Raw genomic sequence first — 15,658 nt, forward strand, 5'->3', positions numbered from 1 at the left:
AAAAAAAAAAAAAAATCATCGACAACGCCAACCGTTTATGGTGCTACGGACGAGTATTTCGCACGTTTTTTTTTCGCCCTTTCGACGAGCGCTTCGATTGCAACGGTTCAAACATTGTTTACTCGCCGTCACACGCTCTCGTTTTTTTTTTTTCCTCCTTCGTACACGTAACGTACAACTCGATTACCACGTAGAGTTTACGATAGTAATAATAATAATAATAATAATAATAATAATAATAATATTAGACTGAAAATAAAACCGAAAACGTCCGCGCCTTCGCGCGGAGAAAAACGATTCTCGTAAACACTCCCCTACGTCCCATTACGGCTCATGACCGTATCACGGGCTGCCAAGGAAAGTGAATCGCTTTCCGCGTTCGTACCGTAATTATGTTTTCTATAGAACATAACATACGAGGCCACTTGATGACGAAAGAATGTTGCACGTGTTTTACGGCTGCTATTTTCGTACGAATATGATCAGGAGCTCTTCCTTTATGGCGAACGCTGAAAAATACTGCCAGCGTACGCGTGTAGTTCGATAAAAAAGAAAAGGAAAAAAACACGTTCGCCGTTATTGTGTGTTTTTGTGCGTACAGCGTATATTGTTATACAGTGCATGTTTACATTGTGCAGTGCTGCTGTTCACAACTAATTAGACGAATTGGATAGTTCAATGGAAGATGATCTCGCCGCGTGTTATGCCTATACACTGCAGCAGCTACTTGGACGTTAAATATATTTTTACGTTCGTGTCGTGATACGACCGAGACGCTGCCGCGTGCGTAATTATTATAGATTATCGTACTGTGCAGCAGCAACAGCGACGAAGAACAATGGCGAGCGTTTAATATAGGCTTTCGGCTCGTCTGCCCGCTGCGGGTTTAAATAATAACAACCGGCGAGTGTTGACCTAATACAATGTACGGCATCATTGTTTCGTTATTTAATTGAAAATATAATGTTTTTTTTTTCTGTATTAAAACGGCCGCGTGTCTACTGGAAACGGTCAAATAATAATACACGACGTGGGTTCGAATCGTTGTGTTTGTGTACGTTTTGTAACTACTGTTGATAGAAACTGACACGCGTAAGACGAACGCGCGAGCACGTCCGTTTAATTTCTTCCACATTATTTGGACACGCCGGCTGATGTCGCAATGATAATAAATTAATCGAAAACCGCCTTTAATTCGTAACAACGTGTGTAAAATCGAGTTCATAATTACTCGATGATAATTAAAAAGTAAAGCTTACTACTTTTTTACCATCCGTAAAGCCGTTAGTTCGTAATTATTATCATCATATTGTTGTATGGTGCTGTGCTTTTACGAAACGAAAACCAAGTATAATTTTTGACCGTGAAAAATGCGTACGGTAAATGGGACGATACATAAAAAAAATTAAACGTATAGTTAATAATTTTTGTGTTTAAGAACCGTGCAAACAATGACGATGTAAACAATTGTAGGGATCATATTTTTAAGGAAAAAAATAATACGTTTTGTCGTACGGATTTCGAAATCACGTTGTAATACTTTGGTAATTTAAATATAAAAACGAAGCATGGGCATATATACTCGTATGTATAGGTATGTTTCTTTTTTGTTCTTTAAAAGAGGGGGAACGGTTGTGTTTATAAAGAAGTTTTGACATCGCACGAATTCGAAGTAATGAAAAAAAATGAGACTTGAGGGTTGTTCCCCTCGATAAACTTGCAGGTGATTCGTGTATACTACGTACGTCTACGTGTACGCGAATCAAAGATATTACATGGAATATTCGTTGGTTTTTTTCCCCTTTTAATAATATATCAATATTTTTTTTTTAGGGTTTGGATAAAAGTCCGTCGAAGCCAGTCGATAATGTTACTTTGAAAGCACCTAACGCCACAGACATAGCTGGTCAACGCATGGACTCTTATCGATTCTCAATGGCGAATTTAGAAGGTAAAACCGTTATTGCTGAAATACTACAGCTATCACTCGATTCCCACTGTTACCGTGATTTTAATCGTATATTATTCTCTTTGGCGGTTTTAGATACTCAAGATGTTGATTTGGATGCCGTGTTGGGAGAGCTGTGTGCGTTAGAATCCCAATACCAAAGTACGAGTAGCTTATTGGATTCGGAAAAAATCGGTTTGTATACGTATAATTATATAGATATTTTCGTCATCACTGTATTATTATTTCACATATCAATAATAACACTCGTTTGTCGCTGCAGATTCCAATTCAATAAACAGGATGTCGAATTCAAATCAATCGGGAACAGGTAAACAACATTCTCGTATTTTAATAATATCTTTTGTACTGTTATATGTGTATGTGGTATTGCACAATGCATGCGCTCATATCACGCAGACAGTGGGCTCTATGCGGTAGACATTTTAGGGTTTCCGAATGCGGGGTAAGCGAATGAAATCTTCTTTGTTACATTCCGTCCCTGTGCAACGTAATTCACAATACCGTTAGGTATATATATATCGTTCCAATAATAATGTGTCGTCTGGGAAGGGTCAATATCAACAGAGCGAGGGGCACCTGGCCAAAAACGTCACTATACACTCATCTCTGGTCTTCCAACAATCGGTGTTGGTTTTGGCCATAGTTCAAATGGTAATGAATCAACGACGTTCATGATATTTGGCCTATATATACAGTTAAAACTGAATAGTAATCTCTATCCCTTGGACTATTCCCAAATCTGATTACACTGTGTATAGCTACTCGGAGAATACCCTTTTACTGATAAATCGCCGATTTCACTTATCTCTTTTTTTTTTTTAATTTCCTTTTTTTTTAATGCATTAACTTCACATCGGCTTTAACAAAAAATATAGATAAATCGGAGATATTTAAATTTAAATGTTTCTTTCTAGTGGTAAGAACCGATAGTCCGGACAATGATTCCGCGTTTTCGGATTGCGTATCGTTATTGTCAAGCAGTGAGAGTTCAGCTTCCAGCGGCACTACCAATCACTCTGGAAACAAAGTATGTTATTGTTGTTACAAGTATAATGAGTGATTAAGAATACAATAGATTATTATTATTGTACTATTTAACGTACCTTTCACATGATAAATTACGCATCTGATGTAACCAATATGATACGATTAAACAATTGTAATTATTTGTAATTATATTTTATTATTAATAAAACAGTAATTTATGTATTTATTTTTTCTGTTGCGCACAGGAGTCGTCAAAAGCTGAAAAAATTCGTTTAGCTCTGCAGAAGATGAAAGAAGCTAGCGTGAAAAAATTGTTCATCAAAGTGTTCAACGACGACGGTGGAGCAAAATCACTACTAGTCGACGAGGGCATGCGCTGTAGTTATGTCATGAGATTGTTGGCTGACAAACACCATATTAATCTCGGACCACGCTGGGGACTCGTCGAACATCTGCCGGACCTTCATATGGGTATTCTAGAATAATAATAAAAGAAAATAAATTTACTTTCGCAACACGTGTGACTACTATTTATGTCGTTTTTTTGGTTTTTTTTCTTCTATTATTTAGAACGCGTTTACGAAGAACACGAGTTGCTGGTAGACAATCTAATGTTGTGGACTCGGGATTCTAAAAACCGTTTACTGTTTGTCGAGCGACCTGAGAGGACGTTGATATTCGAAAATCCATCGCTATTCAACACCAACCAACAGTCGCTCAGTCACGCAACTAATAACTTTGCCCAAGTAAGTAAACTACACAATAAATTTTCATAATATTGTTTTATCATTAAGTCGTAAAAGCGCGTGGGGAAAAAATAATTATGATACCGTTTGAATATTAATCGCGTGGTACTCAACGACATATAATAGTAATTGATCCGATTTGTATAGTTAGGGGAATACTTCTACGCACACGCAACTGAAATTGTTGTAATTTTATTTAACGTCTAGAGCAGCGATTCTTAACCTTAAGTAGATCACGGACCCCTGATGAAAGATTTTTAGAAATTGCGGATCCCCTTACTAATTTTTTTTTCGAGTACATTTTTTTTTTACAAAACATCTTATGTTATTAAAACCAAAATAATAATAATAAATTACATTAATAGACATAACAAAACATATATATTTATAATTATTTTTATTTGACTTAATTTTTCAGTTAACTTAAATTTAATTATTTTAGTTTTAAGTTTTTTTTTTAATATTCTTAAAATTTAATTTTTATTAATTTCATACGATGGTTGAGACACAAGTCTTATAACATCTTATAATGATAAAATCTATTAGGTATACAATAAAAAATATATGAAAAAAAATAATAATAATATTAATCCAACAATATTATAATAATGCACTCTTATCATGTATCGATGTATGTTATGTTTTAAAGCTGCCGCAGACCCCTACATGATTATCGCGAACCCCTTGAGGGCCGCAGACCATAGGTTAAGAATCGCTGGTCTAGAGGGTTGGAAATAAAACACTAGTCAAACGTCATCTCGAATTTTTATAAAGTTTAGTGAAATTATCCTTCAAGTGTATAAAATATATTTTTTTATAAAAGCCACAATCGTTCATTTAACGTGCACGTTGGTACATGGTCGAAAAAAAACCCTCACGTTTATAAGAAAAATATTTAACTATTCGTCTGAATAGCCTATTAACTTCTCTAAATGTGTTACATATTGCCAACATTTAGATACCAAATCTAGTTGTTGTTGTTTTAGGACTTTTAAACTGCAAGCATTTACGCTGTTTCGTTATCTTTCGAATTGGATACTTTTAGATTTGTCAGTTAATGGCTTCTAAAGTTAAATGTTTACAACGCTCAAAAGATGGCGTTATCCCGTAGTGATTATATCTATGGTGAGACTTTTAGGAATTTAGACTTCGTTAAAAGTTTTTCAAAAGTGCCTATCCCACCCGCTATTTGTATACTTATAAGATCTAATCTCGAATAGTTGTTTTTAATTTATGGCAATCAAGTTTTATCGAAAAAATCGGAAAATCCAACGACATTTTTTAAGGTTCGTTGACTTTCAAACGGAGTGAGCTTAAATGCCTTTAAAAGCATTATCCACGTAAAACGTAAAATGTAATCTCATCGATTTATTACTTTGTTTTACCAACTGCGTTTACCTACTGTACACAGTTTATAGTGAACACAGCGATAATGTCAAACGTTATTACAACGATGTAGCTTTTGATTCTAAAAATAATCTTAGAACTAGGTAATTTTATTATAATCCCGTGTTTGTGTCAGAATTTTAATTCGGTTACTAATGTTGATCAGTTTGATAAACGTTGAAAAATTAAAATTCTTAAAAACGGATGTAAAACGTACCGTAATATTTTATCCAATCCCGTTATAAGACGGGAAAAAAGTGTATGAAATCGAATTTATTATTTTCAATGCGAATACCTATATCATGCGTTAATGCTCGACATTGTATGTAAATATAACACACTTTACTCACGTCCTGATGGGTTTTTAGGAATACTTTTGCAACGGTGGACTACCGAGCGTTGAGGGGCCGCTGTACATAAAAGCGGACTCGAGGAAAGGTTGGAAAAAATACTACAGCGTCCTAAGAGCGTCGGGACTGTACTATTACAAGGACAAGACGTCGAGGTCGCCCAAGGACCTCATATGCCTGGCCACGTTCGACGTGAACCAGGTGTACTTCGGCGTGGGCTGGAAGAAGAAGTACAAGGCGCCCACGGAACACTGTTTTGCGATCAAGCACCCGTGCCTGCAGCAGCCCAAGTCGACCAAGTACATTAAGTACGTGTGCGCGGAGGACGAGCGCACGTTGCACAAGTGGATGTCGGCCATACGGATCGTAAAGTACGGGCAACAGCTGCTGGAGAACTACGAGTCGGCGCTGATCGGTGGTGGTGTGGCGGTGGACTCGGTGGACGGGGTCGGCAATAGTGGCCGGCAGACGTCGGCTCGCGGAGCCGGGGGCGCGACTACCAGCGGTATGATGATGGTGGAGGATATTGAGAGCGGGCTGTCCGACTCGGGCTCATCTTCCGGTTGCGACGTGGCGTTCGAGTCCGATTACCCGCCGTGCGGCACCATCAAGCGCAAACCGCCCAAGTTGCCGCTGACGGCCACCACGCGACAGCTGACGTGCTCCATGGTGGTAGACGGCAGTTCGTCGGTGGCTACGGCCGCCGCCGCCGCGGCCTCAGCCACCCCGAGCGCGCCCGCGAACCAACAGCTCCAAAAACCGGTCAAGTCGGTCAAGTTCGCCATCGCTGACCACTACTACCACCACCATCACCAGCAGCAGCAACATCATCACCTGCAGCAGCACCAGCAACAGCAGCACCAACAGCATCACCACTACGGCCATCACCGCCGGACGCCCAGCTACGACGAGTCGCTACCGCCTCCGCCACCGGAGCTGTTGGTGGACGACGAGGACGGCGAGCCCGACGACCAGGACATCCTGAACGTGATGCCGCCGCCGCCGCCTAAGCTGCTCTCGCCACCTAGCACCGCGTTCCTGGCCGACCTGCATCGCGTGGTGCGCAAGAAGTGGCAAGTGGCGCAGAAGTGCAAGCTCGACACGGTGACCACACCGCACGAAGTGCTCGGATTCCGGGACCCCGCCGCCGCCAACAGCGATTCCGCGGACGCCGGTTCGTACAGCCGCGAGGCGAACGTCAGCAACTGGGTGGCTGAGCACTACGGGCCCAACAACCTGTACGAGAACGTGTATCCAGTCAACGGGGATCGTCGGTCGGCCGCCAGCCCGTCGCCTCCGCCTCCGCCTCCGCCGCCCACCAGGCTGTCCACTGTGGCCAACGCTGCGATGGCCTGCGCGATGCTCAAGAAGAGACCTCCTCCGCCACCGCCCCCGAGGTCGGAGAAGACGCAGCTCACCACCGTCGTATCGTAACGGGCCGTTCGTTCGTTCTTCTACTTCTTCCGTCGTTTATTATTTATTTCCATTTTTTTTTTTTTTTTATACTCGTTAGTTTTTCACTTGCTTGGTTTTTTCACGTGTCCTCAGCGGCGAACCGCCAATTGGTTGCTTGGAACGTAGACGCCATTAGTAGGCGACATATGTTATAAAGGCTAGATAAATAATGTATTTCTATTTTATAAAAATATTATAATAATATTATTATAGATATATATATATATATTTTTTTTTTATGCAAATTATATGTACTAGCCAATATGATATCACAACTATGTACATTACATTTAGCGTTGTTGCTTTACATCCATTTGTGTAACCGAATTGTTCTATACTATTGATAATTGTTAGATATTATATTTAAATTTATGATTAGTTAGTAGGCTTTAATGATGATAGCGTCTTAGTTAATTGTGGGAGAAAAAACATTTACTTACTATTAAGAGACATGTTCTATTAACGGTCTTTTTGTAATACAATTATTGTGTTCCGTTTCATGGAGCGCCTCAGACGTCCAACAGGGTGGATCACAGTGTCCTGCCCTACTGCCTCCTCCAACGTTTTTCACGTTTATTATTTATATATATATTTTTTTTTTATGAATAATGTTACTAAAAGACTGTATTTTTTGTGTTAATATTAATAATTAAAACTGTTTATATACATTTATATATATTTATTCGTATCGGTATTATTATTAAAATAATATTGCAGTTCTGATTTTGTCCTTGTTGCAATAGTATCGTAATTGGTGCTTTATATATACGTATGATTACAATATTCTTTCTTTCATTTCACGATGTTATGTGTTACATGGTACAGTAATTATTAAATATTATTTGCTGCCCAAATCTTCAACAATGTTTATCTTTTTATTGTACGATAATTTCCAATCATGATGATTATATTATTATTATTATTTTTTTGTATATTTATAACTTTATATTAATAATAATAAGTTATAACAAGCAAAATAAATTGTGATTTTTTTTTCGCCATACAATTTATACTGGAAGGCAATTGTTTTACCTTTTGCCAATATTTGTTGTGGTGCATTAAGATTAATAGTGTATATATAATGTTTGCAGAGCAGTAAAAACGATTGCATACACCGTTGTGGGGTTGTCTGTTGACAAATGAGTCATATTTGTATAATCATGTACAACAAACATTATGGAACATAATATTACCTCATGTACATCAGTCTTAGTGTATGTGCTTATGGACAGCTTACATGTTTTTTATCGATCCATAGTGATAGAGTTTAAATATATTTCTGTTTACATTTGTAACCGGGAGGGGGGGGAACAAAAAAAGGTGGCTTCTTACCTATTCAACATCACTGTTGGTAATCTATGAAAACTAGGACTATAAAAGATTTCTCATGTTCTTATGAGCTTATGTGTATTTAGTGTTAACCATTGTCTAGAGACCAAAAATTTCACTTGAAAAACTGCAATAATAATTTTATCAAATGTACTATCACGTTTAATAGATCGTCAACTGAGCAATAAAACGCATTCATTTTTTTTTTTTTTAGTGAACTATAATTTATGTATTGTCAAGGAAATTTTTTCCCTCATAACCTTATGTGTATTTAACTATTAGTTATAACTGTCAGACTTGGGTAAAATACTTTTTAAAAGTATTTAGAATAAATACTCGAATATTTACAAAAAATAGTATTCCGAATATGTATTCAAATACATTATTTAGAATACTTCAAAAGTATTCTGAATACTTTTAAAATACTTCTAGTTTTCATACTATAAAAATAATAGTTGTCCACTCAAATATTTGAAATTGTAGACTAAATATATGTTATTGTATTGAATTTTTATATTACATAACTGTTATAATTTATGGTTTACAACCTAATATTAGCTTATACAAGATATGATGGAGAAGTAATAAAATTATTTAAAAAAGAGATGATTTAATGGTATTCGAAATACAGTATTCAGAATACTCCTTATAAGTATTCAAAATACTTGATTGAATACTTTCCAAAAAAGTATTTAAAATGTATTCAAAATACTCAAAATGTATTCTGCATACTACCCAAGTCTGATAATTGTAAACCTTGATACATTTTATCTTTAAAATGTAAACACTACAGAATGTACTCAGACGTGTAATGTACTCATATAAAGAAAAATACTACTGATAAATTGCCCTACATAACACAAGTACCTACAACTAATGAATGTATAATAGATATTATTTACATTTATCTATAAAATTATTTAGATATGATGGTTTATCTATTATATTTCTACTAGATATCCAATTGACCGTTTTTTTATTAGTTTATGGATATCCATAAGATATTCACTGAAGTGAATATATTAATTAGATTATTATATTATTATTGTTGGAGAATAAATTGAAAAATAGTGATAGTGAAACTAAACCTTTATTTAATAATCAATAACATTTTAGCAAAAAATTATTTACCCTAATAAATATTAATACAGGTTAATATTCAGACTCGTTTCATTATCTTAGCAATAAAAAAAAAATGTTAAAAATATTTCTTGTGTAATAAATACAAATTCATATAATAATACCACATATGTATAACAAAACAAATTAATAAAATGACTGAACATGGATTTATGTGAATATATAGTGATAACAGAAAAAAAAAATTCAGTTTATAAAATATTAATATAGGTAAATAACCAAATTGTTCTTTATCAAATAATAAATTTGCAAGAAAATACTTCTTTAAGGAGAAAGCCATATATTTTATTTTGTGTATTATTATTATTATTATTGTTATTATGAATCGTAATTTGTATACATAACAGTACCTAAACAGTTTAAATATTAAATTGATTATGATTTTATGAAGTGAAATTGTAGGATGGTATAATTGTGGTGAACTGTTTCAATAGTTCCCTTAATTAAAAATAAAAATGTACGTAGACAATATATTATTGTGTTTAAATTATATAAAAACCTTGTTGTCGAGTGTGCATTGAACTTTATCTAAATATCTAATATACTTAGTATCCATAATACGAAGTTCATTAGTTACAAAATATCAATGTCTAATTGATATCCATAAACATTCATCGCGGATTATCTACTAGATGCTTTCTATAAAAAACTAACATATGTCTAGGGCCACATTAACCCAGTTGCAAAAGAAATATTTGCTCCAAGCTGCAAATGTTGAGGAACAGTACAAGATTTAAACTACCTATCTATCTGAAAAGTAAAATGTTGTAATTGTTATCTATAAATAATTTTTTTTAGTTCAATATCTAAGAACATTTTTAAAACTGATTTAGAAATTTAAATCATTTCAATACTAACTTTTTATTTTTCATTAAAACTCTACTTATAATATTGTAAATTTTCTAATTCTTGCAATAAGTATTGGTCTTGCAATACGTATTTTCACGAATTATACTACACTGGCTCTGTGGCGACATTGGTCCTTAATCCGATTCTGTATTTATCTGTATAATGTCAAAAAAAAAAATACTGAATATAAAATGGACATTTGGGATGTCAAATATAAATCTAACGGATATGTTGTATTGTGTGGAATGTAGTTCAAAGAATAACAATCTTGCGTACAATAAGTTTTCTTCTGTCTTACAAGTTATAAATAAAGAACCAACGCAAACAGAACCGTTTGACATTTTCACCGTGAATGATGGATTTAAAGATAAACCATGAAATCATTTCCGCGTTATTAAAAATTATTTCAAACTAGGAACTTGTCTAGAAAAACACATTATGAATACCGTTGAACTTTAGACGCTTACTTTAAATGGAATAATGATTCAATTTTAATAACATTGTTGTGTATAATTGTTTGGAAACAAACAATCAAGAATTATTAATTATGCTATAAATAAAATAATGCGACAAAATGTAATTTTTAACAAACTTCCATAATTGTTTTTCTTATACATTTTATGGTTTGTAAATGTCAAACATATGTTATGAGTTCAAACAAAGTGTTTTATGTTCAACATCAGAATGACAGTGAAATCGTTTCGCTCTTGGCACCTGTCAACGAATGAATGAAATCCAATGCAATTCTGAATCGTTCAACGACAAGAACCGTGATGTAGGTATAGTCATAAATGAATTATTTCTACGTTTATGGATCGCAGGTAAGGTGCAAATCGGTCGATGAGCAATCAGTGATTATTTTTATTTTTTCAAAAACGTTTGAACATGACGAATTAGAACGTCATAGCGACAAGCGATATCCGCTATGATTTAATGGTCGAAGTTTATTATGTTTATTTGCATCATGGTCGTTCTCACGGGGAGGTGGGATATGGGTGATGCAGTGGCGTAGCTAGAATTTTTAAGTGAGAGAGGCATTTTCTTGAGCAGATTATGTAAGAGAGGATTTAAGAGTTCACCCTTCCCTCTTCCCACCACCAAGTTTGAAAATGTTTTTCCAACATACTTTTGATGTACTTTTAATACCTAATATTTATTAAAATATAATTCAGTATAATTATAAATTAATAGTGGTCAACTGCGATAGCGACTTAATATAAAAACTATATCTATTATAAAATGATAGTGTTAGACAAGGGTCTCCACAACCTTCATGGTTACCACCAAAAAAAATAGTGATAATCACGACATGTCGTGACATAAGTATCACGCTTATGTATCAAACACAAAACCCATTTCGTTTGTACCAAAGTTATAAAATACTTAAAAACCAAATAGTAGTATAATACTAGTATAGTACATGGACATAAACATGACCTATGAGGGGAGGACTATAGCCTCCTTAGTCCCTTCTTGGTTACGCCACTGAGAATAGATCGCTTTCCACGACCTTTTTTTTTTTTTTTTTAATAGATTTTATTTTCATATTCAACTGATAATAATTCAATAAATAAGTATAATGAATAAATATTTTTTCGACTAGTTATCATTTACCGCACATATGGCAGACCACAGATATGCATATTATATAGATACTCGTATCTATGTGGTAGACGGACGAAAGACATCAACTAATAAGCAAATAACAACTACTGTTTTTAGGCCTATTACAAATAATATTGTAAAATATATGCCAGCCAAAATAAAACTGATTGCTGTGTTATAAAAGTCAACAAAACAAAATTAGTTCAGTAAGTTTTTACAGTATTTGCGCATACGTTGTTCTACCATTTCAGTATTATTTTTAATTGTTAAAAATACTCAGTGAATTATTTTTATGTTATTTAAATTTTTTTGTGCGTTTAGACGTCGAGACTAGATGGCGATTAATTACGGATCTAAAATGATCGAAGTGAATAAGAACGAACCAAGATGAAAAAAACAATCAAGTTGTGTCACGGTCGTATATTTACAATTTTTTAGTTAGTTTAATAGTTAAGTTTTAACAGCTAAGTTATATTATATAAATTAGTACTACCTAGTTGGCTCGGTGGGTTGTGATAAACAAAAATACTTAACCACACATCCAAGTGTTGATTTTATAATTATATTAATTGTATAAATGTTATATTACATAATATATTGCATTATATCATTATTATCATATATTAAATTGCAAGCGGTGCGAGGCAACTCTTTCGCATTTCGACTCCGACGATTGACAGTGCAGTTCACAACTAGTTAGCAAGATTACAAATTTAACAAAAAATACAAAGATGATTATAATAATAATAATAATAAATATCGCCTCAACATGCCCTCTATAATTTTTCCGTTTTAATATTATATCATTGAGGCGCTTCCTGAGCGTAATCCAGTGAAGCACCTGCTGCTATTGGTTTATTTGACGAATCGTAAATATTGATAATAATCCTTGGGTACGACCGTTTATCGCTTCGTGAGTACTTATTGACGTAGAATAACCGACGGCCGTGAATTACTATTGTGTAATAACGTGTTATGGAATTTTCCACATTTTGTGCAGACCTAAAATTTGCATTTTTAGTCAACCGGACAGGTTAAGCAATTTTCGAATATTTTTAAGTTGCGCACAATTTTGTGACTGATTTTAGCGATTAATTGATAGTCATCAATAGAGCTCGGATGTTTATGACTTGGCATATTTTTTTTGCGCAATCAGAATTATATCCTATTATGATATAAATTAGATTTATGAAATTTCGATTGTAAATATGCAAACTTATTTTGCATATTTTTGTATATTTGACATTTTTGAGCATATATGTACATATATCGATTGTTTCTAGGATAAGTAGCATATATTTTATAAATGATTAAGTACAATATTAAAAACTGTCCATATTACTATAAATTATCGATCAACACCGTTAATTGTTGTATTTTTAGTCAACAAAAACTTCTTATCGGATAGTCGAAGGTCTTTCAAGTTTGAAAATATCAACAAAACTATTGCTGTACAGTATAATCCTGATATTTAAAATGCTTAACCTATGTAAAATTTATCTATAATAGATCGAAAAATAATTAATATTTTTTGAATTAATATTAAATATTGTTTTGCATATATTTGTTGAAAAAATAGGTATATTTAATACATTTTATGGCATATAATTGCATGACACTTTATAATGTATATTAATATGAAATTTTGGTCATTAACATCCAAGCTCTAGTCAATAATAATAAACTGCTTTAGATATTTTTATCTATGAAATCCAGTTATATTGGGGTGCTTATTGATATTTATTTTCCTCGAAATTAGGACTATATCGATATCCATAATAATAATATATGATTATTGTAACTTAATATAATAAATAGTAATAACATTCCTAACATTAGAACGTAAATTATTTTTCAAAATTATTTTTTGAAATTATAAGTTTTGTTATTATAATATATACTACAATTATTATATATACATATATATTATTTATATAAGTTTCTTGTTTTGACCACAATCAATAATTTTTTTTTTATCCATTGCCAAAAAAATGTCCGGTTTTTTTTTACATATGGTCACCCTACATTATATCCTTCAATTCTTGAGTCGTTGACAGTGTTTATTTCAGACCTTTTATCCTGGGGGGGGGGGTATCGTAAATTTTCTAGGGGGTATGTCTTAGAAGTAAATAATTAAGAGAAGTAAAAATATTATTTTAAGCTCAATTTATTGGTATCAGATTGATACTTAATAATTTAAGTTATTAAGGTATTATTTTTTTTCTAAGAATACATAAATTATTAATAATCTAATTTTGATTAATTATATGGAAAAAAAAATATAACACACATTTACTATACATACATTACTTATACATTAATCTATATTATTAATAATACACAAATATGAGCTTAAGTCATATACATTTTAATATTTATTATGTTTATTAAATTAAATTAAACGAATCCGGCGCTGTTTTTGACGTGCATACAAATCAATTACCTCATTTACAGTATCTTCATCGAGTTCTGAGGGTCCTTCTGTGCTAATTTTCATGCAGGATTGCAAAGTTTCTTGTCCCATTCTATTTCTTATTTTGTTCATAATCCTATTCATTGTACTGAAAGAGCGCTTCGCAGTAGCCGTTGAAACTGGTACACACATTAAACATTCAGCATGTTTTTTCAAATTTTTATACCCAAAATTTGCTTTATAAATATATAACAATGGATTGTTTAAGTTTTCATCTACCAAACTATTTGCAACATACTTAAATGAATTCAAGTCTATCCAAACATCGGATGGTTCAAGACTAGGAAAATATAAACATATTTTCAATACATCTTCTTCAGTGATTGTAATTAAAGATTCAAATGATTCAAATAAAGCACTTAATTTAATTATTTCTAGTGATTTTTCATTAAAACGTAATTGCATTTGTTCTATCATTGTATCAACACATTTTTTAGCTTCTTTTAGACTTTTTATTTTATTTTCATATTCAACTATTTTTCGTGAATTACTAACATTTTTTTTTAATGTATTTATACATTTATGAATTGAATTATTCTCGTAATTTGATGAACATTGGGCCGAGACATTTTTAAAATGATCAATTGAAGAAGAAATTAAAACTGGTACTGATGATAGCTGTAGGTTTTCTTTTTGTAAGATTTTGCTTAAATTATTGACTGCGCCTAAAGCCTCATTTAGGACAACTAATGTGATCAAAAAACTTGACTGAGTGATTTCTAGCAGAATACCTCCTGCTAGTGAAGCAAGATCTGCTCCGTCAGTGTGTATATGCTCACATGCCAAAATAATTGATTTATAACACTCTTTGACTGCATGAATTGATCGATGATTACTTAACCAACGTGTATCAATATTTTCCGGTATTTCTCTATGTGCTATTTCAGATAGTCTTTTTCGTACTCCAGTTATACTTCCAGAAAAATTTGCAGCACAATCAAAACCAAGACTTATTAATTTTGAACAATCAAGTTATCTTTTTTTTAATTCTCGATTAATAGTTTCTGTTATAGTTTCCGCATTTGTGCCAGATAATTCTACAACGCATACAAATAATTCTCTAATTTTACCACAATCTGTTACAAAACGAATAATTATTGTCATTTCACAAACGTTTTTAATATTTAACCATAGTAATACTTAATAATTAACACTTAATACTTATTAGTAGTAGTTTGTTTATAGGAATAAATTTTATGATTAGTTATGTTAAATTAAGTATATTATTATTATACAACAATTTAGTGTAAGATTTATATAGTATTAGTTAACTTTAGTTAGAAATATTTAGCAGTAGTTATCTATATTTAGTATTTGTTAAAATAATTTAGCAATAGTTAACCATAGTTTATACTCATTAGTAGTA

At 33.0% G+C, this 15,658-nt stretch overlaps 1 protein-coding gene across 2 annotated transcripts in view; it reads left to right on the top strand.

The window, feature by feature from the left end:
• The window catches only part of LOC112684143 (amyloid beta A4 precursor protein-binding family B member 1-interacting protein-like), a 40,529-nt gene extending 32,991 nt beyond the window's left edge, over nt 1-7,538 (top strand). For both annotated transcript variants that reach the window (XM_025555476.1, XM_025555477.1), the window contains exons 3-9: nt 1,834-1,951; nt 2,045-2,143; nt 2,232-2,279; nt 2,887-2,999; nt 3,205-3,430; nt 3,530-3,705; nt 5,460-7,538. In XM_025555476.1, coding sequence (XP_025411261.1) covers nt 1,834-1,951; nt 2,045-2,143; nt 2,232-2,279; nt 2,887-2,999; nt 3,205-3,430; nt 3,530-3,705; nt 5,460-6,875 — 2,196 coding nt within the window. In that variant the 3' untranslated portion in view covers nt 6,876-7,538. The remainder of the gene's footprint in view (nt 1-1,833; nt 1,952-2,044; nt 2,144-2,231; nt 2,280-2,886; nt 3,000-3,204; nt 3,431-3,529; nt 3,706-5,459) is intronic.
• Nucleotides 7,539-15,658: the final 8,120 nt, after the last annotated feature.

This window comes from Sipha flava, unplaced genomic scaffold (assembly GCF_003268045.1).
Source record: "Sipha flava isolate LNK unplaced genomic scaffold, YSA_version1 241_pilon_pilon, whole genome shotgun sequence".
In the NCBI taxonomy this organism is placed as follows: domain Eukaryota; kingdom Metazoa; phylum Arthropoda; class Insecta; order Hemiptera; family Aphididae; genus Sipha; species Sipha flava.